This window comes from Podarcis erhardii, assembly GCF_964252035.2.
Source record: "Podarcis erhardii genome assembly, chromosome: 1".
Taxonomy (NCBI): Eukaryota; Metazoa; Chordata; class Lepidosauria; order Squamata; family Lacertidae; genus Podarcis; species Podarcis erhardii.
This window is the reverse complement of record NC_138497.1, coordinates 4661097-4685668: the sequence shown is the minus strand read 5'-3', so window position 1 is coordinate 4685668 and position 24572 is coordinate 4661097. Positions and strand designations below refer to the sequence as shown.

The window sequence follows — 24572 nt, the reverse complement described above, 5'->3', positions numbered from 1 at the left end:
CAGATGGGTGGGGTATAAATTATTATTATTATTATTATTATTATTATTATTATTATTGGTTCATCTTCCAATGGACTGACCTTCCTGAGGGGCAGGTTCCTTCAATCCTCCCTGGAGAGGCCTGAGAGTGAACTTTGGACTTCCTGCATTCAAAGCAGATACTCTCCCGGTCACCTATGACCCTTCCCCCCCAAAGAACCAGTTTTTGCAAAGCCTCCCTATCTGGTCACCTGAGGGCAATTCATACCAGGAAGCTGCCTTATTCTGAGTCAGACCCTTATCTAGCTGCGCCTTACGTGCTCTGAATGGCAGCGGCTCTCCGGGATTTTGGACAGGGCCTTCCCTGGAGATGCTGCCAGCCAGGGACTGAACCCGGGACCTTCTGCACGCAAAGCAGATGTCCTGCCGCACTGCCATCCTATGCGCCTTTGACTGGCGAAATCCCCGCCCCAAACACCCTGGAGTGGATCCCTTTTTCCGAGTTACTGCTGCAAATCCGGACGGAAGTGGCGGTGAGGCAAGTGAGGACGGGCAGAGTGCCTCTGGGCATGTGCAGTGCGCCCTTGTCGCCGGCAACCTTTCGGCAGGACCACTGCACCCAACCTATTACCCTTCTCGGCGCTGCAGCTGAGGGTTTCTGGGGCAGAGGAGGTGCCTTGCCAGGCAACCCTAAGCCCCAGCGCCTCTCCTTTCCTCGACCCTTTGCGCCTGCCGTCTAGAAAAGGACTCCATCCCTCTCGCTTGCTCCCGCCCGCCCCCTTCCCACAGGCAGCGGCGATTCCTTCCCGGCTCCCCGTGGGAACAAACGGCCCCTTCTCCGCCCTCCCGGCGAGGCCAGCGCTTCCTTCTCTTAGCCCCCGCCCCGTCTGCGGGAGGCCGTCCACCCTCCTGCCCACCCTCCCCGCCCCGCGCCCCTTCATAGGCACGGCTCGTCCGGCCGCGCCGCCCCACACGCGTCCCGCCCTGCCCGCCCCGTCGAGGCGCACGCTCTCGCCCGCCGCCGGCTCCATGGACGGCGGCGGCGCTTACCGCTGCCGCGCCAACCAGCACCTGGAGGGCGGCCAGTCGGCGCTGCCGGGCTCGCTCCTCTTCGCGGCCGGCCTGGTGGGCAACGTCCTGGCGCTGGGGATCCTGTGGCAGCACCAGCTCCGCGCGCGGCTGCAGCGCGCCGGCGGCTGGGGGCGCCCAAGGGCGTCCGCCTTCTACCTCCTGGTCAGCGCCTTGGCCGCCACCGACCTGCTGGGCAAGTGCCTGCTCAGCCCCATCGTCCTGGCCGCCTATGCGCGCAACCGCAGCCTCAGCGAGCTCTGGCCGCCGCCAGCAACTGCCGTCGGGGAAGACGCAGCCGCCGGCGCTGGAGACGCGAGCCCCGGGAGCCTGTGCCAGCTGTTCGCCTTCCTGATGGCTTTCTTCGGCCTGGCGCCCACCATGCTGCTGCTAGCCATGGCCCTGGAGTGCTGCCTGTCGCTGGGACACCCCTACTTCTACCAACGCCACACCAGCCGGCGCCTGGGCGCGCTGCTAACCGTCGCGGCGGGCGCGCTGTGCGCCCTCTTCTGCGCCCTGCCGCTGCTGGGCTTCGGTGCCATCGTGCAGTACTGCCCGGGCACCTGGTGCTTCATGCGCATGGCCGGCGGCGGGCGGGCCTACTCGGTGCTCTACGCCAGCCTCCTGGGCGCGCAGGGACTCGCCATCGGGCTCTGCAACCTGGTCAGCATGCGCAGCCTCTACCGCATGGCGCGCCGGCAGCCCCCGAGAAGGAGCCAGCCGGCCGGAGCGCACGGGAGCGGCGGTGGCACCGGCGCCCCGTCGACAGCGCCTCCCGGCGCCGGCCGCACCGAGGAGCTGGGCCAGCTGGTCTTGCTGGCTCTCATGACCGCCCTCTTCACCATCTGCTCCCTGCCCATGATCGTAAGTAACGCGACGGGGGACGGGGGACAGGAGACCTGTGCGCCTTGGAGAGGCCCTGGCCGTCGAGGGAAGCGCCCTCGGAAGGCGCGCTCTGTGCGCCCAGAGGGAGTAGTAGTAATAATAATAATAATAATAATAATAATAATAATAATAATAATAATAATTCTTCAACCCTGTCCATCTGGCTGCATTTCCCCATCCACTCTGGGCGGCTTCCAACAAAAGATTAAAAATGCATTAAAACATCAGTCATTCAAAACTTCCCTAAACAGGGCTGCCTTCAGATGTCTTCTAAATGTCATATAGTTGTTTATCTCTTTGACATCCGATGGGAGGGCATTCCACAGGGCCTCTCCAGGGAGCCTCCAGCCATAGGAGCCAACTCTGAGTGACTGAGGGGGCCTTGCCCCCCCCCAATAATATATTTCAGGGGGCCAGGGGCCCCCAAAGTTGACAGGCATTCAAATGGTGTGTGCGCACCACATTATGTGATGCATTATGTGGGGCAGGGCTTACCTGGGCTACCACAGTATGTTATTCAAGTTGGCGCCCCTGGCTCCAGCATTTTGGTCCTTGCTGGGGGCAGCCTCCCCTTGCCTGTGTATGTCTAGATGCCTAGAGAGCATGGAGTAGGTATCTCAAGTACCACATGGCCATGTGCCTCTCAAAGGCACCCCTGGCATCCGCAGGTGGAGCTGAGAAAGACTTGGGGTGAGAGGAAGACCAGAGGGTCTGCTTGTGCCAGCCAGCCGTGGGCCAGGCTGAACCCAGCATCTTGTGGGGCCTGAGACAGAAGAGAGATGGTCCACCCCCTTTTGCAAACACTTTCTGCCAGAACACTGCCGTGGTCACACTTGCAGGTAAAGGGACCCCTGACCATTAGGTCCAGTTGTGGCTGACTCTGGGGTTGCGGCGCTCATCTTGCTTTATTGCCCGAGGGAGCCGGCGTACAGCTTCTGGGTCATGTGGCCAGCAGGACTAAGCCGCTTCTGGCGAACCAGAGCAGTGCATGGAAACGCCGTTTACCTTCCCGCCGGAGTGGTACCTATTTATCTACTTGCACTTTGACGTGCTTTTGAACTGCTAGGTTGGCAGGAGCAGGGACCGAGCAACGGGAACTCACCCTGTGGCGGGGATTTGAACCGCCGACCTTCTGATCGGCAAGTCCTAGGCTCTGTGGTGTAAGCCACAGCGCCACCCGCATCCCCTGCGCCACCCGCGTTTCTTGCAGGTAGATAGATTTAAAAACTAAACTGAGGACTGTGTGAAATTAGGTCGGGAGACACAGAATCGTCTCAGTGCTATTTTTTTCTAGGAAAAGAGGTGCCGGAACTCACCTTGTTCTCTTAGAATGGCAATGGTGCCCATCTGAGAGGTGACGGAACTGAGTTCCAAGGGTCATCTAGTCCAATGCCATGCAATGCAGGAATCTTTCACCCAGCGTGAGGCTTGAACCCTCAACCAGCTGAGCTGTCTGGGTCCGAAGATCTACCCCAGTGAAGGCAGCACTGACAATCATGAGTGGTGAATTGGGCTTTTATTTTTATTTTTGGTGGACTGATGTGGATTTTGCTGTTTGTAGCGATATTACTGTTACCAACGTTATATTCTCATTTTTTACTTTACTTCTCATATATTCTTTGTGGGACACCTTGAGATTTTGTTAGAAAGGTGCTGAAGAAATTTAATAAAACGAGCAACAGTAATAATAAATTAGCACACTTTAATATTAAGGACACCCGAAGAGCCTGCAGGATGAGGCCAAAGGCCCATCTGGTCCAGAATTCTGTTCTCCCAGTGGCCAATCAGATTCCTGTTGGAAACCCACAAGCAGAACTTGAGCAGAACACCCCGGTTGTGGTTCCCTGCACCTGGTAGACTGCCAACCAGAGTGGAGGTTCCACCCTTTTAGTCTTACCTGCAGGGGCACAGATGCCATACACCAGGCACAGGCAAACTCAGCCCTCCAGATGTTTTGGGGACTACAATTCCCATCATCCCTGCCCACTGTTTCTGTTAGTTAGGGATGATGAGAGTTGTAGTCCCAAAAGATCTGGAGGGCCGGTTCCCGGAACCAGCAAGACCAAAGATTTACCGAAGACTGGAATAAATTTACAGAGTATATTAAAAATATATGTGAAGGTCAATTAACGTTTGTAGGTTTTCAAGAAGCTCTGTGATAATAATGGAAAGAAATATTGTTTTATAATAATTGTTAAGATTAATTTGGTTAAAAAAACAACAACACAGATGGAAGAAATGTGAATAATTGTGATAACATGAAAAATATCCAGATAGACTGAAGGAAGTCTGAAAGTGGAAAGATTAGAATTGGATGTATATTTTGAATGGAATGTTTTTCCTTTATTGTTATATTTGAAAACTTTATAAATTAATTTTTTTAAAATAAATAAATCTGGAGGGCACTTGGTGATCTGCACACCTGATTAGAAGAGGGCCGGCGACTTCTGCTAGCAAACGTGTCTTTTCCATGTTTCATCCTTCCCTGAACACTTTTAGCTCTAATCTCCCTTTTGCATCTCTTTGATAACTACGCACCTTCCTGTCCCTTCTGCTGAAGCCCTCGCAGATTGTTTAATTTAACAGAAAACAGAGCCTGGGCCATAGCAGGACTGCGGTGATAAATGATCTAGCAGCTATTAACACAGGCTGGAATTGTTTTAGGAAAGCGGGGGGGGGGGGGGGGATCACAGCAGGCAGAGATCTTATGCCGGCTGCTCCCTGGAGGCAGAATTCTGAAAGAGGGGGACTTTACACAAGACAGGTTGGATTCCCCTTTCTAACATTCTCATTGGCCTGGCCAAAATATCCGTGACATATGCTTGCTTTCACTTTTGGAGGTGACAGTTTGGCGTCTGTTTTCCATCCACGTTGCAATCCATCTCTAGAACAAATTGGTTAGAGATAATGGCCCGGCGGTTGAGGGTGTTTTCTGCAGCATGTTCTTGACACAAGAATAGTTCATTAGCGGAGGATTTATCTCGCTTTGGTTTGCTCTGTGTCTCTTCCCCAAATCATGGCCCGTTATTGCTGTCTCGGAGGGCCACAGTGCATCCAAAAGGAGCAAAGGAAATGAAACAACATTATGAGGAACGGCTAAGGGAGCTGGGCATGTTTAGCCTGGAGAAGAGGAGGTTAAGGGGTGATAGGATAGCCATGTTCAAATATATAAAAGGATGTCACATAGAGGAGGGAGAAAGGTTGTTTTCTGCTGCTCCAGAGAAGCGGACACGGAGCAATGTTTCCAAACTACAAGAAAGAAGATTCCACCTAAACATTAGGAAGAACTTCCTGACAGTAAGAGCTGTTTGACAGTGGAATTTGCTGCCAAGGAGTGTGGTGGAGTCTCCTTCTTTGGAGGTCTTTAAGCAGAGGCTTGACAACCATATGTCAGGAGTGCTCTGATGGTGTTTCCTGCTTAGCAGGGGGTTGGACTCGATGGCCCTTGTGGTCTCTTCCAACTCTAGGATTCTATGATTCTATGATTTGTGGTATAAAAAAAATTACAGGATTTCAGCAGGAAGATACGCACTGACCGGGAATGAAGCAGCGTGATCAGCCCCAAAGCTTTGGCAGGTGCAACCGGCGTTGAAATTGTGATCACGTGTGACCTCCCTGATAGCATCGTGAGCACAAATCATCATGCGTGTGCATTCAAAAGGACGCCTGGTTATGTTGTTTTTCGCATCCCAGATTAGCTCAGCAGCAGTCTCCCAACCTGAAGTTTTGCAGCTTTCCCTGCGGCAGATGTTGTTGGGTTTAAGGGCTTTAGAAAAACAGGGCGTATATAAGATACTCTAGGCTTTTAAATAGCTATTCACCTAATAAGGGGGGGGGGAGAAAATGCTAAAAGTATCGCTTTACGCTTTGTAGTGTGTGCAGTTTGAGCTCAGTTTACAATCAAATTACAAAGCGAAAATTTGAAATGGAGGCTGCAGGAGTGGACACGCTAGGGAGTAAGTCACATGCATGCATAACTAAGGGGCAGGGGACTTTTCACAGGCTGAGGGCTGCATTCGCTTCTGGGCAAGAAAATGGGGACCACATGCTGGTAGTGAGCAGAGCTGAAACTGAGAGAGGGGGACACAAGAAATGCCAAATTCACCCCTTGCAGTAAGCTACTTTCTACAGAAACTAACACAGCCCTCTCTGTCATTTGTAGAAGATTTTGTAGAATCGTAGAGTTGGAAGGGACCACGAGGGTCATCTAGTCCAACCCCCGGCAGTGCAGGAATCTTTTGCCCAGTGTGGGGCAAATGCCGCCAGATTTTGAAACAGTACAAAATGTAGGCTCCTCTCCCGGTCTCGGATCCACCTGCCCTTCCTTTCTCCCTAGCTTTCTGAAATGACTCGCGTTCTCTTGCAGCAGTGACTGAGACTAAAGGAGAATTTGATCAGGTCGCTATAACTTCCCCCCGCTGCCCCACCAGAGAACAGAGGCATTTATCGCCCAAGCCCCATAGCCATTGTCCCGTAAGTCACACTTCAACCTACATCACAGCGGACCTTGACTGCGCCCTCGCTGTTGTGGCTAAGGGCTCTGAACCCTGCACTGGTTTTCTTGAGAATCATCACATCGCACCTCTCTGAGATTAGCACAACAGCCGGGATGGAAAGAACAGCTGCCCTCTAGGGTGTTTGGACGTGGGAAGCAGTTCTGGGTAACAGAAAAGGCTCGCTGCTCTTCTCTCTTGGTTAAGCTGCAAAACATTCCGGCTGTGTTTTCGGAGCACCCATAATGACAAGGCTCAGATTTATCGGATTCTTTGCGGCTTGCTGCGAGTCAAAAACTGCTAACTAATTGATTTCTGGAACAGGATGGCAAGGGAACACTGACTAATGTTGATGCATTTGAGAACTTGCTTTGGTTACTTGCACACAGTCGGGAGAATGTTTCGCGCTGCCGGCCAACAGCATCCATTTTTTAGCCAAGGCGCACGGCATGTCTGGAACAGAGCAAAGAAGATTAAGACAGATTTCTGGTCATCAAGGCAGCCCTGCTGGGTCTGACAAAAGAGGCTATCAACTCCAATATCCTGTTTGCAGCAGAGATGATGTGCAGGACCCACAAGGCAAAGCAGCGTGAAGACAGCAGTGGCTTACCTGTGGCCCTTGCTTGGTGCGCTTTGCGGGCAGGATGAGGCCTCAGTTAGGAAAGCCAGATCGCAATCTAGTTGTGTAGTCTTGCCATGTGTGGTTAATGGGCTTTGAGGCTGGCACATCTAGCCATGAGAGCCAAGGCTGAGCAAACGAGCATAGAATCATAAAATCATAGAGTTGGAAGGGACCCCTGAGAGTCATCCAGTCAAGCCCCCCTGCAATGCAGGAATCTCAACAAGATCATTCATGACCAAAGATCATCTCAACTGAAGCATCCCTGACAGATGGCCATTCAACCTCTGCTTAAAAGCCTCCAAGGAAGGAAACCCCACAAACTCCCAGAGGGAGACTGTTCCACTGTCAAACAGCTCTTACTGTCAGAAAGTTATTCCTAATGTTTAGTCAGAATCAGTGTCGGAATTACTTATAAGCTAGAGCCTAGGGTTTGCCGATCAGAAGGTCAGTGGTTCGAATCCCCGTGATGGGGTGAGCTCCCGTTGCTCGGTCCCCGCTCCTGCCAACCTAGCAGTTCGAAAGCACGTCAAAGTGCAAGTAGATAAATAGGTACCGCTCTGGCAGGAAGGTAAACGGCACTTCCGTGCGCTGCTCTGGTTTGCCAGAAGCAGCTTAGTCATGCTGGCCACATGACCCGGTAGCTGTACGCCAGCTCCCTCAGCCAATAAAGCGAGATGAGCGCCGCAACCCCAGAGTCGGCCACGACTGGACCTAATGGTCAGGGATCCCTAAACAAGCTCTAGCTTAGGGCCCCACTCTCTTGGGGCTCCCCAAAAAACTGAAAGAAAAAAACTGGATGTACATTTCCAAAATATAAGATAAAAACACAAAATAAAACCTACATACAGCAACAGTGTTTTGTGTTGTGTAGGCTCCTGTGATGTAAGTCATGGGCCCCGCCTGCTAGCCTGCTCCCTGCAATATCACTGGTTAGATCACTACTGTATTAGGTCCATAAATTACCTTATAGCATATGTTGTTGTTGTTGTTTAGTCATTTAGTCATGTCCACCTCTTTGTGACCCCCTGGACCAGAGCACACCAGGCACTCCTGTCTTCCACTGCCTCCCGCAGTTGGGTCAAACTCATGCTGGTAGCTTCGAGAACACTGTCCAACCATCTCGTCCTCTGTCGTCCCCTTCTCCTTGTGCCCTCCATCTTTCCCAACATCAGGGTCTTTCCCAGGGAGTCTTCTCTTCTCACGAGGTGGCCAAAGTCTTGGAGCCTCAGCTTCAGGATCTGTCCTTCCAGTGAGCACTCAGGGCTGATTTCCTTCAGAATGGATCGGTTGGATCTTCTTGCTGTCCATGGGACTCTCAAGAGTCTCCTCCAGCACCATAATTCAAAAGCATCAATTCTTCGGCGATCAGCCTTCTTGATGGTCCAGCTCTCACTTCCATACATCACTACTGGGGAAACCATAGCTTTAACTATACAAATATATTCAACACAAAAAAACAGCGGCAATTTGTTGTTGACAAAGGACAGCTGGACATATAAAGGGCCCCATTACCTTCAGTAGTTTAGGGCCTCATCAAACCTAAATCCGGCCCTGGTCATAATTTCCATTTTCTTTTAACTTGAAGCCATTGGCTTGGAGCAGTAATAGTAGTAATAGCTGTAATAGTCCACATTTATTACAGTGCTTTCAGCATTCAGAGCCTTTGGTGTACATTATCACAAGAGTCCTCCCCATAGACCTGCAAATTAGGCCCATATTTATCCTGGGGAGATGGAACCCCTTCACTTTACAGAAGACAGTCTTCTGTTTGACAATCAATCCCTCTTCCCTGGGAACTGTAGTTCTGGGAGGGGAAAAAGGGTGTCCTAACAGCTTAACAAACTACAGCTCCCAGGATTCTTTGGGGAAAGCCACGACTGTTTCAAGTGATTTAAGAGCATTTTAATTGTGTGGTGTCCCGGGTCTATTTAAAGTTAAACAACTCTGAGAAGAGATCTGCAGAGACATTGGAGTTACCCATCAAAGGTTAGCAGACCAAAGAAGTCACCTGGCCACAGGCTTCCCCACCAGGGTAAAATGTACAGTGGTACCTCGCAAGACGAATGCCTCATAAGACGAAAAACTCGCAAGACGAAAGAGTTTTTCGTTTTTTGAGTTGCTTCGCAAGACGAAAACGTCTTGCAAGTTTGTTTCCTTTTTCTTAAAACCGTTAATACGCAGGGTGCATTCAGGGGGTGCAGTTGCGACTTGACTTCGAGGAGCAACTCATAGCCTTTTTTGAGGTTTTTGAAGACTTTGGTGATTTTTGAAGCTTTTCCAAAATCCGTGCTTCGCAAGACGAAAAATTCGCAAGACGAAAAAACTCGCAGAACGAATTAATTTCGTCTTGCGAGGTACCACTGTATAGCAAAGGCTACCAGCCACAATGGCTGGGCTCTGACCACCACAGCTGGAAGCAGCAGTCATTCTGGGTACCAGTTTTTGGAAAGCACAGGAAGGAAAAGAACTCTCTGCTTGCTGGTTTTCCACAACCATCTGGTTGGCCCCTGTGAGAACAGGATGGTGGAACAAAAGGGCCATTTGCCTGATCCAACAGGGATCGCCTGATCCAACAGGCCCAGAGCCGCAGAATCCAGTAGTTCTGAGGGTGGGGTGCACAGCTGGCCCCAATGCCAGCACTTTCTGAATCTGTCCCGCCGTAAAACGGAACCAGGCAGAGGGCCTTCTCGGTGGTGGCGCCCGGCCTGTGGAACGCCCTCCCATTAGATGTCAAGGAAATAAATAACTCTTTGACTTTTAGAAGACATCTGAGGGCAGCCCCGTTTAGGGACGTTTTTAATGTCTGATGTTTTGTCGTGTTTTTAATACAGTGGAACCTCGGTTTTCCAGTGTCTCGGAAGCCGAACATTTCAGTTTTCGAATGCCAAAAACCCAGAAGTAATTGCTTCCGTTTTCGAACACGCCTCGCAAGTCGGACGGCTTCCAAGGCGTGTTCTCAATTTTCTCCAATTAATTTGCCAGCAGCCCTTTGTGGCTCAGTTGTCTAACGTTTCGGAAGTCGAACAGTCTTCCGGAACGGATTACGTTCGACAACCGAGGTACTGCTGTATTCTGTTGGGAGTCACCCAGAGTGGCTGGGGAAACCCAGCCAGATGGACAGGGTATAAAAAAATTATCAGTAGTAGTACTGATGTTAAGTCAGAATCTCCTTTTCTTGTAACGTGAATCCACTGATTTGAGTCCACCACTCCGGAGCAGGAGAAAACAAGCTTTCTCCATCCTCCATGTGACAGGCCATAAGAGAAGATCGCTATCCTATCACCTCCCAGTCTCCTCTTTTCCAAGCTAAACCTCCCCAACTTCCTCAACCATTCTTCATAAGGTGTTGTTTCCAGGCCCTGGGTCATCTTGGTTGCCCTTCTCTGAATTATGTTTAGTCGTTTAGTCGTGTCCACCTCTTTGTGACCCCCTGGACCAGAGCACACCAGGCACTCCTGTCTTCCACTGCCTCCCGCAGTTGGGTCAAACTCATGCTGGTAGCTTCGAGAACACTGTCCAGCCATCTCGTCCTCTGCCGTCCCCTTCTCCTTGTGCCCTCCATCTTTCCCAACATCAGGGTCTTTCCCAGGGAGTCTTCTCTTCTCACGAGGTGGCCAAAGTCTTGGAGCCTCAGCTTCAGGATCTGTCCTTCCAGTGAGCACTCAGGGCTGATTTCCTTCAGAATAGATCGGTTGGATCTTCTTGCAGTCCATGGGACTCTCAAGAGTCTCCTCCAGCTTGTAAATACCCATCTTGAATTTAGATTTCTCTGCCCATATTTCACATTTGGCCACCAGAGCAGGGTTAGGGGTGAGAACCATCTGGTTTGCCAGCCTGTTCCCCCCTCCCCCTCCCCGAAAAAAGAACATTTTCTCAAGGAGACAGAAGAAGGAAGTCAATGTTAGCTGAAGTGTCTTTTCAGAACTGAACGTTGAGAGTACAGTGGCCCAGGAACAGCAGGAACCCTGTTAACACGAGAAATGGATTTTTGCCAACCGGCGTAAAACTCTTCAGGCTCGGCCAGATTTGGTGCCAGATCAGATTCATCTGGCAGATTGTCAAATGCAGGCCAGTCTCTAGAGTGAGAACGGCTATTTTTGAGCCGCTGACCCCATTCTGAAGCTGCCCCTTCCTGTCTTCTCCTGGGCAAGGTTCAAGGCTCTTGGGTCACTTGGCAAGGCCCTTCCCAACTTGGGACCAGGATGTCTCAAGGGATGCTTGATCAAGGGAGTCCCTGTCGGTGGTCCCCAGTGGCCCCGATCCACCAGCAGCTAGGTTTGAAGGAGGATTTACACAAAACAAAAGAAATTATCTTGAAAATCCCTGAAACGAGAAGTAATTCACTATAGAATAACAAGAATTTAAGAGAATAGGGCTATTTAAGAGAATAGGGCTATGCTTAAAACTTGTCATTGAGGTTTTCATACCTTCGCTGTAAACTCAAGGAAGCGTTTTCAGCCCTACTCTTGAGCTTGTTTGATATCACTTAAAATCTTATCGTTTCTTTATTTCCTTCTGAGGAAACTGATTTGTTCAGTGAAATGAGTTTTGTAGCCGGCTTCTCATTAAGTCTTTGTTTAATTCTAGTTGATTTTTTGATTTAACCTGAGGTACCACTTTAGCTAATTTTGCCTCCCACTGCCGCCGCACGATTTCTTTTCTCATCTAATGTAAAGGTCTTCTCATCTAATGTAAAGGTCTTAACCCGAGGTACTACTTCTGCGTTAGCGTTAGAGTCTGTAACCTGAAGCGTCTGTAACCCGAGGCACCACTGTAGTACATTTACAGTCATGCCTCATGTTACGTCCGCTTCATGTTACGTTCTTTCAGGTTACATCCTGCGGTGACCCAGAAGTACCGGAAAGGGTTACTTCCGGGTTTCGCTGATCGCGCATGCACAGATGTGCAAAATGACGTCAGGCGCATGCGCAGAAGCGGCGAAGCGCAACCCGTGCATGTTGTGAACGGGCCTCCGGAATGGATCCCGTTCGCAACCAGAGGTACCACTGTATATATAACAAAGGTGGCATTTTTTCATCTCCACCAAGCTAAGCAGTTAGCTCCTTACCTCTCTCGCCCTGATCCAGCCACTGTGATCCACGCGACGGTCACCTCCAGGCTTGATTATTGTAACTTGCTCTACGTGGGGCTGCCCTTGAGACTGACCCAGAAACTCCAGCGGGTGCAGAATGCCGCAGTGAGACTCCTTACGGGGTCCTCGCTGCGGGATCACATTCACCCGGTGCTATACCCGCTGCACTGGCTCCCGGTGGAGTACAGGGTCAGGTTTAAGGTGCTGGTTTTAACCTTTAAAACCCTATACGGCCTAGGACCCTTGTACCTACGGGACCACCTCTCCTGGTATGTCCCACGGAGGACCTTACGGTCTTCAGACAAAAACATCTTGGCAGTCCCAAGTTGTGAGGTGGTTCGATTTGTCTCAACTAGAGCCAGGGCCTTTTCAGTACTGGCCCCGACTTGTTTAGATGCTCTGTCCCAAGAGACCAGGGCCCTGCGGGACTTGACATCTTTCTGCAGGGCCTGCAAGACAGAGCTGTTCCTCCAGGCCTTTGACCAGGGCACAGTCTGACCCCCTCCTTCAGCAATCCTCACAGAACTCTAGCCCAATGGTTGCCATTAATTTGATTTGAACTGATTGTATAATGAAATGATTTTAGAATGTTGTATTATTTTACTCTTGTTAGCCGCTCTGAGCCCGGCTTTGGCTGGGGAGGGCGGGATATAAATAAATAATAATAATAATAATAATTATCTCACCTTCTTTCCTCTTAAGAACTCAAGGTGGCATACATACTAACATTCTCCCCACTTTATCCTCACAACAACCCTGAGAGGTAGGCTAGGCTAAGAGCAACCGACTGACCTCCCAGGCTCACCTAGTTAGTATTTAACCCTTGTCTCCAAGGTCCTAGCCCAGCAATCTAACCGCAGTGGCTCTGCAGTGTCTGGCTGTTGTTTTTTAAAACAGTTTGAACTGATTATTATCTTGAATTACAACCAGCCTTTGAAGCTGAGATCTTTCCGAGAATGGCATCTGCAATGGAATTGTTTTGGAGATGTTTCACTGCATGTTGTCTGCCACCCTGGCCTTTTTTGAGACAAAGGACAGGATTCAAATTTACTAAATAAATAACCGGTATATAACTTGTGGAAATCAATGCAAGTAACTTGTGTCCTCCTGGAGAAACATCACTGGAAGGAGAGAACAAGTGTCCTTGGAAAATACTGTGGTATTTTCTCAAATTTAATCCGTTCCGGAAGTCCGCTCCAAATCAAAGTGTTCCAAAACCAAAGCGTGCTTTCCCATAGGAAATAATGCAAAATGGATTAATCCGTTCCAGACTTTTAAAAACAACCCCTAAAAGAGCAATTTAACATGGATGTTACCATCTAACGAGACCATTGACCCATAAAATGAAAGCAATAATCAACGTACTATAACATAAATAAGACAGTATTGTAGATGATAAAAATTAAGAATATTTTCCCCCTTACCTGCACTGTTAACAGTCATTGTTTGGATGGGGGGCTTGTATCCATTTCTGCAGTCACACTGCAATCAATCAGTAGCTGAACTGGGTTCCACACAGTCACAAAAACATATTAACCGAGAAAGCCTCAAAAACAAAAACACAAAATAAATAGCAAAAAGAAAAGCGCCAAACTTCATCCGTTCCGGAAGTCCCTTTGACTTCCAAAATGTTCAAAAACCAAGGTGCAGCTTCTGATTGGTGCAAGTGCCCCGGAAACAATAGCCAACAGCTGCATTTGGGCATCCAAAAAACGTTTGAAACATTTACGTCCGGGTTTTCAGCGTTTGAGAACCAAGGCACCACTGTACAATGAGTTCTAAATGTGGCTACCAGATTGCTGAGTGGGCTGAGGGGCATAGCTGTCAACTTTCAGATTTGAAAATAAGGGATCAGCAGCCTCAAAAATAAGGGATCAGCAACCTCACCTGTACCGGGGACGGTCTACGGGATATCTAACAATCCGGGATAGCAGCGGGAAACGGCGCTGGAATAAGGGAATTTCCCACAAAAAAGGGAAGGTTGACAGCTATGGATAGGATAGCTGCTTATTTCCTTCACATCTGAAGGGAGGACGTTCCACAGGGCGGGTGCCACCACCGAGAAGGCCCTCTGCCTGGTTCCCTGTAGCTTTGCTTCTCACAATGAGGGAACCGCCAGAAGGCCCTCAGCGCTGGACCTCAGCGTCTGGGCAGAACGACGGGGGGGGGGGGAGACGCTCCTTCAGGTATACAGGACCGAGGCCATTTAGGGCTTTCAGGGTCAGCACCAACACTTTGAATTGTGCTCGGAAACGTACTGGGAGCCAATGTAGGTCTTTCAGGACCGGTGTTATGTGGTCTCGGCGGCCGCTCCCAGTCACCAGTCTAGCTGCCGCATTCTGGATTAGTTGTGGTTTCCGGGTCACCTTCAAAGGTAGCCCCACGTAGAGCGCATTGCAGTAGTCCAAGCAAGAGATAACCAGAGCATGCAGCACTCTGGCGAGACAGTCCGCGGGCAGGGAGGGTCTCAGCCTGTGTACCAGATGGAGCTGGTAAACAGCCACCCTGGACACAGCTGCCTGTGGGAAACCAGCGAGCAGAATTCGAACACAAGCTCAAACCAGCTCAAACCATGTTTCAGACAATGAGGTCGGGGGGGGGGGGGAGGGAAGGTTGACAGCTATGCTGAGGGGGTGTTGGGATTCCCTGCAGGGTGCTAAGAGGCCGGGGGCTCTGGAGGTATAAATGACCATGAGACTTGGAAAAACTGGTATCCTTGGATCAAGTGAACCAATTTTGTTAATTTCATAGAACTCCAGGGACACCCAGGGATCATCTAGTCCAAACCCCTGCAAAGCAGGAACCGCAGCTGAATCGCCAGGCTGTGCACTGCAATGGAGAGCCAAGCCAAAACACAGGGAATCATTTCCCTGCCAGCCACCCCTTGCCCCACCTTCCTCCACCCAACTAAATACAGTGGTACCTTGGTTCTCAAACATTCATATAGATACATTTCTCAAATGGTGTTTCCAGAGGTAGCTCAGTAATGGATACAAAGTTCTGACTTTCTTTCAGATGTACAGTGGTGCCTCGCAAGACGAAATTAATCCGTTCCGTGAGGCTCTTCGTCTAGCGGTTTTTTCGTCTTGCGAAGCAAGCCCATTGACAGCTTAGCGGATTAGCGGCTTTTAGCGGATCAGCTGATAAGCAGCTTAGCGGCTTAGGAAAAGGGGGGGAGGGAAAAACCCGCAGGAACTCGCAAGACATTTTCGTCTTGCAAAGCAAGCCCATAGGGAAATTTGTTTTGCGAAGCGCCTCCAAAACGGAAAACCCTTTCGTCTAGCGGGTTTTCCGTCTTGCGAGGCGTTCATCTTGCGGGGCACCACTGTACTAAATTCCATGAGCATCTGAAACATTGTCTTATCTCGCACATATAAGTTTGTTTTTTCTACCTTTTATCCATGTCTCTTTTGAAGAGCAGAGACCCTTTCCCATTCTCATTTACTCAGTAGATTCTCTAATATGCTGATTCACTCATCACACTTGTCTCCTGTGCCATTTTCTCCCCCAGTGTCACGTAGTATTTCCTTAATTTCCCAATCCTTAAAACATTTCCCGAGCCTCCTTTTCTTCTGCTTCTGTAAAAAGGTAAAGGGATCCCTGACCGTTAAGTCCAGTCATGGCCGACTCTGGGGTTGCGGCGCTCATCTCACTTTATTGGCCGAGGGAGCCGGCGTACAGCTTCCGGGTCATGTGGCCAGCAGGACTAACCTGCTTCTGGCGAACCAGAGCAGCGCACGGAAACCCCGTTTACCTTCCCGCTGGAGTGGTACCTATTTATCTACTTGCACTTTTTGGCAACTGATTGACTGGTTGTGTGACTGCAGTACATTATTGCTCTCATTTAATGTATCCTTGGTCTTGTTGGATAGCAAAATCCATGTTAAATTGCTGTTTTAGGGGTTGTTTTTAAAAGTTTGGAACGGATGAAACCGTTTTGCATTACTTTCTATGGGAAAGTGCGCTTTGGTTTTGGAATGCTTTGGTTTTGGAACGGACTTCCGGAACGGATTAAGTTTGAGAACCAAGGTACCACTGTAACAGTTGTGGGTACTAAAATAAGGGCTGTTTCATGCACCATAAGACAGCAGATAGGCCCTGAGATCTTCAGATGGAGGGTGGTATACAAATTTAATAAAATAAATAAAAACAAATCACAAAACTGTGAACTAGGTGGGGCTTCCCTTGTGCTTAACCCAGAAGCTGTGGCTAGGGCAGGCTGCTGCAACCCGATTGCTGGCAGGAGCGAGGACTTGCCAACAGATAACACCTGTACTTGGAGGTCTGCACCAGTTGCTGATTTTCTACCGGGCTGACTTCAAGGTTTTAGGAAAGTCCTTAGCAACTTGGGACCAGTTTACCCACAAGATCGCTGCACCTCATATGTGCCAGTCGGGCTGCTTCGGTCTGTGGAACTGGCGCTGTTACCAGTGCCGCACAATACCCGTTCTGCATTTGCAAGAACTCCATCTTTTCGTGCACTTTGGAACTACCTGCCTCATGATATCAGGCAGGCACCTCCACTGTGCTCTTTCTGGTGCCTGCTAAAAGCATTTGGGAACCACAGATCCAGAAAAGGGACTATCTGCTTATCTGCCTGTCCAAAGAGATGGTATATATTGTTGTTGTTGTTTAGTCGTTTAGTCATGTCCAACTCTTCATGACCCCATGGACCAGAGCATGCCAGGCCCTCCTGTCTTCCACTGCCTCCCACAGTTTGGTCAAACTCATGCTGGTAGCTTCGAAAACACTGTCCAACCATCTCGTCCTCTGTCGTCCCCTTCTCCTTGTGCCCTTTTCCAGGGAGTCTTCTCTTCTCATGAGGTGGCCCAAAGTCTTGGAGCCTCAGCTTCAGGATCTGTCCTTCCAGTGAGCACTCAGGGCTGATTTCCTTCCGAATGGAGAGGTTTGATCTCCTTGCAGTCCATGGGACTCTCAAGAGTCTCCTCCAGCACCAGAATTCAAAAGCATCAATTCTTTGGCCATCAGCCTTCTTTATGGTCCAGCTTTCAATGGTATATATTAGCAGAGCCTTAACTGTAAGCATCTTTAGCTTTTTGTTGTCTTGCGTCAGATCTTTTAGCCAGAAAGCAGTTTGGGGGAGTTTTTACAGGACTGCTGCAGTTACATTGTTTTTGGAAAGCTGTTAAATGCCTGCGGAGAACCAGAGCCTCACGTGAACATTCTGAGCCCTTTTAAGGCCAGGATTACAAGGAGAGGAGGTTGGAGGATGTCAAAAGGTTATTGGAGACATTTTCGAGAAGAGCAAATGTTGAGGTTGGTGCGTCAGAGTCCAGCCTTGGCCAAGTTCAGGGGTGGCTGAACGCCCACGGAGCCACTGCCTCCTTAGTTCCACAAATGAATCCCCATTGCCGCCCCCACAAAAGGCATTATTCAGAATAGTGGTTTACACGACCCAGTAAGGAAGATAATAAGGCAACAAAATTGAAAGTGGTGACGGTTAATTTCACATTTATTCCAAATCCCACTACAGTGGTACCTTGGTTCTCAAACTCAATCTGTTCCAGAAGTCCGTTTCAAAACCAAGGCGTGCTTTCTCATAGAAAGCAATGCAAAACGGATTCATCCGTTCTAGACTTTTAAAAACAACCCCTAAAACAGCAATTTAACATGGATTTTGCTCTCCAACAAGACCAAGGATCTATAAAATGGAACAATAATGTACTGCAGTCACACAATCAGTCAATCAGTAGCTGAACTGGGTTCCACACAGTCACAAAAACAAAACGAAAAATAGCCGCCAAAATAAATAGCAAAAACAGTGTTAACACTCAAAATGGAAGTGTGGCACTCATATCGGAAGTGTAACACTCAAAACAGAGCACATCTGGCTTCCGGAAAAAGTTCACAAACCGAAACACTTACTTCTGGGTTTGCAGTGTTTGGGTTCCAAGTTGTTTGAGTACCAAGGTGTTTGAGAACTAAGGTACCACTGTACTTAGATATATAGCAGGACGACCCTCCTGGAACAAATGCAGGGAGACTTGGGAGCCAATTCTCATGTTCCAGAAAAGCACCTGAGAAGCACTTTAGACTGCAAGTGTGCATATGAAAATAGGGATGTCCAATATAATAATAATAATAATAATAATAATAATAATAATAATAATAATGTTTTTATGTACTGAGTTGAATAGGAACCAAAATGCAGCAGTCTGATTTGTCCTAGAACAATAGGATTCAGAATGCAGCAGTCTGATTGGTCCCAGAACAATAAGATTCAGAATGCAGCAATCTGATTGGTCCTAGAACAATAGGATCCAGAATGCAGCAGTCTGATTGGTCCTAGAACAATAGGATCCAGAATGCAGCAGTCTGATTGGTCCTAGAACAATAGGATCCAGAATGCAGCAGTCTGATTGGTCCACAGGAGCCACCCAATCCAGCTCCAGGTGGAAGTGAATCCGCAACCTGATTGGCCTACAGGAGAATCCTGGAATTAGCCAATCATGTGGGGCCCATTGTGTAAATAATGTATATAAAGCAGACATTCTGAGAGAACTTCCATTCCTCCTCACCACTGCTCCAAGTATATTTCAAATACTAATACTCCGCCCATCTGACTGGCTTGCCCCAGCCGCTCTGGGCAGCTTCTGACAAATTATAAAAACATAATAAAACATTAAACAAAACAAAAAACCTTCCTTATTCACGGCTGCCTTCAAATGTCTTATGATGGTGGTACTGTCTCCCTCTGGAGGCGGTGGACTCTCCTTCCTCGGAGGTTTTTAAGCAGAGGTTGGCTGGCCATCTGTCATGGATGCTTCAGTTGAGATTCCTGCCATGCAGGGGGGTGGTCTAAATGGCCCTGAGGGTCCCTTCCAACTCGGATTCTACGGAAGCCCCTTCAAAGAAACAGTTTCGAGACAGAACTGAGCAAACACCAACTTTACCCACCAGGGGGAGCTCTTTGCACATGCAGGCGGCCGAAAAACCAAAGCAAAGGGTTTTTTTTTTTTGCAATTCTTGCTTACAATATTTCAGTGACTTTTGGGATAGCGACTCTCCAGATGTTGCTATCCATTACCAATTTATTCCATAAAATTTATACACCGTGTGGTTGTTAAAAAGCAGGCATCCTGGTTTTCAACCTCCAAAAGTTTTACGGTGTGATATACTACCTACCTTCCCCACCACCACCCAACTTTGCTCAAGGTGGCCTGCATAATTCACCTCCTCCCCATTTTTAATTTTATTAGATTTTCCACAATAACAAAAGCAGAATGATACACAAAAACAGAAAAAGAGAAGGGAAAAAAAGGAACAATAAACAAATAAACAGTGACAACAAACTTAATTCTTCACAAATCCAACCTTTTAAACATCTTGGTTGACGTCCTCAAGTCCCTCCCTTCTGAGTTTCCTTGTAGTTAAAAGTAACAGCTTTCCAATATCATTATTAAACTAAAACAATTTCCAATTATAGTCCATCTTATTCACTTTTCTTAACATTCTAAATCCCATTTGTTTAATTATAACATAGTTTCATCCTAGGCCTATTTGTTTTCTTTCAAGTAATTTCTAATTTTTTATATGACAATATTTATTCAAATAGTCCTTAAATTTCCTCCAGTCCTCTTGAAACTCCTCTTCTTTCTGGTCGCGGATTCCCATTTCTCAACAACCCTGTGAGGTAGGTTAGGCTGAGAGGCAGCGGCTGGCTCAAGGTCACCCATGGCTGAGTGGTAGATTTGAACCCATGTCTCCCAGGTCATACGCTCTAAGCACTACACCCCCACTGCCTCTGCAATGTAATGCTCAAAAGGTAGCTCTCTACCCTGGCCTTTGATGGCCAAGACAGGTGTTTCTGGGATACACCCCTTTCCCCGTGGTTTTTCTTTTAGATGAACTGTTTTTCAATACGTACCAAGTTTTAAATCGATGTAAATCTGTCCTGGGACCTGATGTTACAGAAGGGCAGGTAATAAACGAACCAACAGGAAAGCTCAGTTGGTTAGAGTGTGGTGCTGATAATGCCAAGGTTGCAGGTTGAATCCCCGTTTGGGACATCTGCATATCCCTGCATTGCAATGGGTTGGAATAGATTATTATTATTCTTGTTGTTGTTGTTTAGTCGTTCAGTCGTGTCCGACTCTTCGTGACCCCCTGGACCAGAGCACGCCAGGCCCTCCTGTCTTCCACTGCCTCCCGCAGTTGGGTCAAACTCATGCTGGTAGCTTCGAGAACACTGTCCCACCATCTTGTCCTCTGTCGTCCCCTTCTCCTTGTGTCCTCCATCTTTCCCAGCATCAGGGTCTTTTCCAGGGAGTCTTCTCTTCTCATGAGGTGGCCAAAGTCTTGGAGCCTCAGCTTCAGGATCTGTTCTTCCAGTGAGCCCTCAGGGCTGATTTCCTTCAGAATGGAGAGGTTTGATCTTCTTGCAGTCCATGGGACTCTCAAGAGTCTCCTCCAGCGCCATAATTCAAAAGCATCGATTCTTCGGCGATCAGCCTTCTTTATGGTCCAGCTCTCACTTCCATACATCACTACTGGGAAAACCATAGCTTTAACTATATGGCAAGATGATGTCTCTGCTTTTTAAGATGCTGTCTAGGTTTCTCATTGCCATTCAATACATAGTGAGTTTTAAATTGATGTAAATCTGTCCTGGGACCTGATGTTGAAGAAGGGCAGGTAATAAACGAACCAACAGGAAAGCTCAGTTGGTTAGAGCATGGTGCTGATAACGCCAAGGTTGCAGGTTGAATCCCCGTTTGAGACATCTGCATATCCTTGCATTGCAAAGAGTTGGAATAGATGATTCTAGCCCCTTCCAACTCTGAAATTCTATGCATCTGTGAGTGTCTGGAGGCTGTTGGAGGATGGATGGCGGCTAACAGATTGAGGTTGAATCCTGACAAGACAGAAGTACTGTTTTTAGGGGACAGGAGGCGGGCGGGTGTGGGGGACTCCCTGGTCCTGAATGGGGTAACTGTGCCCCTGAAGGACCAGGTGCACAGCCTGGGAGTCATTTTGGACTCACAGCTGTCCATGGAGGCGCAGGTCAATTCTGTGTCCAGGTCAGCTGTTTACCAGTTCCATCTGGTACGCAGGATGAGACACTCCCTGCTTGCAAACTGCCTCGCCAGAGTGGTGCATGCTCTGGTTATCTCCCGCTTGGACTACTGCAATGCGCTCTACGTGGGGCTACCTTTGAAGGTGACCCGGAAACTACAACTAATCCAGAATGCGGCAGCCAGACTGGTGACTGGGAGCGGCCGCCGAGACCACATAACACTGGTCTTGAAAGACCAACATTGGCTCCCAGTATGTTTCCAAGCACAATTCAAAGTGTTGGTGCTGACCTTTAAAGCCCTAAACGGCCTCAAAGGCCCAGTATACCTGAAGGAGCGTCTCCACCCCCATCGTTCTGCCCGGACACTGAGGTCCAGCGCCGAGGGCCTTCTGGTGGTTCCCTCATTGCAGGAAGTGAGGTTACAGGGAACCAGGCAGAGGGCCTTCTTGGTGGTGGCGCCCGCCCTGTGGAACGCCCTCCCACCAAATGTCAAAGAGAACAACTACCAGACTTTTAGAAGACATCTGAAGGCAGCCCTGTTTAGGGAAGCTAGGCGGGGTATAAACAATAAATTATTATTATTATTATTATTATTATTATTATTATTATTATTATTATTATTCTATGAAGTAGTAATCGCAATAATACTCAGCCGCCTCAATCTGCCACAAGTGAGTTTTTCAACCTGTCTCCCTCCCCTCCCACAGGTCCGCGCTTACGTCGGCGCGTTTGCCCCGGATTTCGACGAGAAGGCAGACCTCACCGCCCTGCGCTTTTTCTCCGTGAACTCCATCGTGGACCCCTGGGTCTTCATTATTTTCCGGACGTCCCTGTTCCGCAGTTGCCTCCACCGGGTTTCAAGGAGGCTGAGCTCGAAAAGGGCCACAGACTCTCAGCTGCTAGAAACTTGTGAGCGGAAAGGATCCGATCGTCTGCAGTGAGGCATTTCTGCCTTCTCTGAGGAGCTGGTCTGGAGGGGGTCCAGCTGCACTTCCCCCACCCCCCATCCCGGCCCTGTAAATCATCCATAGTCCAAGGAACAGGCCGAAGTGCTTGCAAGCAAACATTTTCCCTGGTCAGAAAGAAGGGGTTGTCTTAAGATGCATGGTTAACCTCTGGAACTCATGCCCACATGAGAAAGCGATGGCCACCAGCCTAGATGACTTTGAAAGAAGACTGGACAAATTTGTGGAAGAGAAGTCTGGCAATGGCTACTAGCCATGATGGCTAGGCTCTGCCTCTACTGCAATGCTTCTGAACAACAGCTGATGGAAACTGCAGGAAGGTCTTGCGTTCGAATCCTGCTTATCGGATTCCCATTGGGGCGTATGGTTGGCCAATGTAAGAACCAGACGCTTGCGGGAATAGATGGGCCATTCGCCTAATCCAGCGGGCTCTTCTTAGGTTTTTAATGTAGTGACCGCACCACCATTCATGGTTTCTGTTCTTTTAAGATAGGTGAAAAATCCAAGAAGCAGTCACCAAATTTGGGGGGGACACGGACATTGCACCCCCAGCTGATCAAAGGTACTAGACGGTTTGCGTACTGAGTATCAGCCACTTGTGGGCAGGCCTGAAAAGTTAAAGAAGGAGGAGTCCGCTCTCTCCCACCTTGCAAGGACTTTCCTGCCAGGTCGCCTGGAGGCCATGGTTGCTCGCCAGTGGCGACCAGGCGAGTTGGCTGGCCTGATAGGAGAATCGCATAGCCACGTGGATATGTGCTGCTGTCTCGAAAGGGCAAATTGCCCTCGTATTTCTACCCACAGGCCTGCGAGGCGACAGAAATCCAGAATGACCACGTTGATCATTCCCTGTAGAGCGGATGTGCGGCTGTTATTGGAACAGTATGTACTGTATTCTTCGCTCCATAAGACGCACCTAGTTTTTAGAGGAGGAAAACAAGGGGAAAAAATTATTCTGAACAAAACAGTGGATGTATGATTTTTGTGGCGCATGCTGTGGCCACAGACATGTGATCTGATGGTGAATTTGGGGTGACCCAATGCAAAAATCCTGAGGATCCATGGGCTTTTACCTCCCCCTCCCAGACAGCCTCCTTTATCACTAGCGTCCTTTATCTCCCTTCCGATCGCTTACCGATCAGCTGCTTCCTTTCAACACCCCCTTCCCTCTTGTTTGCCTTAGTGTCTTTTCCTTAGCTGGAGCAGTTTTTTGCTCCTCCTTTTCTTCTAATTTCTCTCCTCATTGCTTGTTTTAGTATTCCTGTCTCCTCTCCTTGCAAGTTTGCTGTCTTTACCTCCCCCCTCCCAGGCAGCCCCCTTTATCTCTAGCGTCCCTTATCTCTCTCCATGATCGGCAAACGATCAGCGGCTTTGTTTCAACACCCACTTCCCTCTTTCAAAAAAAAAAAAAAAAAGCATGATCTGCTTTTTGCACCTGGGCAATTCGGCTCCAGGGACCACACATTCACTCCATAAGACACACAGACATTTCCCCTTACTTTTTAGGAAGAAAAAAGTGCGTCTTGTGGAGCAAAAAAATACGGTACATTCCTAGTTACTCCCATCTCGATATAGGAGACTGTGGAGCTGGGATAGGGGCAGGAACAGGCAGACAAAATGACTAGGGATAAAAAAAGGATACACTTGATTTACCTTTTCTTGAAGGGGAGGGACGATGGAGTTGATCTGCCCTCAACTAAATCCTCTTTTCTGTGTTTAAATCAGGAATCTGTTCCTCAATACGAACCCCCCCCCCCCCCGGGTTTATACATGAATGGTGCAGATGTCCTCAAGCCAATGTTGGGTTTCGTCCAGCGAATCACTAGCTTACATGGTGGGGGGGTTGGAGTAGATGACCTGGGGGGGATCCCCTTCCAATTCTACAGTTCCGATTCTATGAATCCTGAGCATTGCTGGGGAATCTACGGAATGGTGAGCATCAGTCAGGCCAGGACTGAGAAAGGACAACTGAAACCATCAAAGGGGTTTGAGCCCTTGACAAAAAGGTTGGAAATAAAACTTCACGATGGCGTCACGTTCTGCAATATTGGGGCGCATCCAGTCGTGCGTCGTTTGAGGGGTGAAGCCTCCCTGGAGGTGTCCCTTGTTCCATTCCGGCCAAGCTCCGAAGAAACCTGTTTATGTTTGCCGATTGGTTGGTCCTTCTGGCAATCACAAACACACACCCTCCCAGGAGCAGTTTTTCACCTTGGGAAGACCGGTTGGTTTGCTTCAGCTGGCCAAACAAATGTTTAGTCTGAGACATCTGCCAAGCGCCTGATATTTTTATATTTTTAAAATTTATTTTCCATTTAATAATATACATTCACATCAACACTGTCCACTTTACCACCCTGGCTCTTTAGAGCCTGTTGACTTCCTTCCCTCCCACCTCATGGCTTTCAAAATTAACCTTTACATCGTTACAATTTGT

General features: G+C 48.8%; 1 protein-coding gene across 1 annotated transcript; it reads left to right on the top strand.

The window, feature by feature from the left end:
- Positions 1–1008: 1008 nt before the first annotated feature.
- On the top strand, positions 1009–23310 carry PTGDR (prostaglandin D2 receptor; the record flags this gene model as incomplete). Its single annotated transcript, XM_081877083.1, has 2 exons — positions 1009–1911; positions 21884–23310. The coding sequence occupies 2 exons, from the start codon at positions 1009–1011 to the stop codon at positions 22115–22117; spliced, it is 1137 nt and encodes a 378-aa protein (XP_081733209.1). The 3' UTR covers positions 22118–23310.
- Between the last annotated feature and the right edge of the window lie 1262 nt (positions 23311–24572).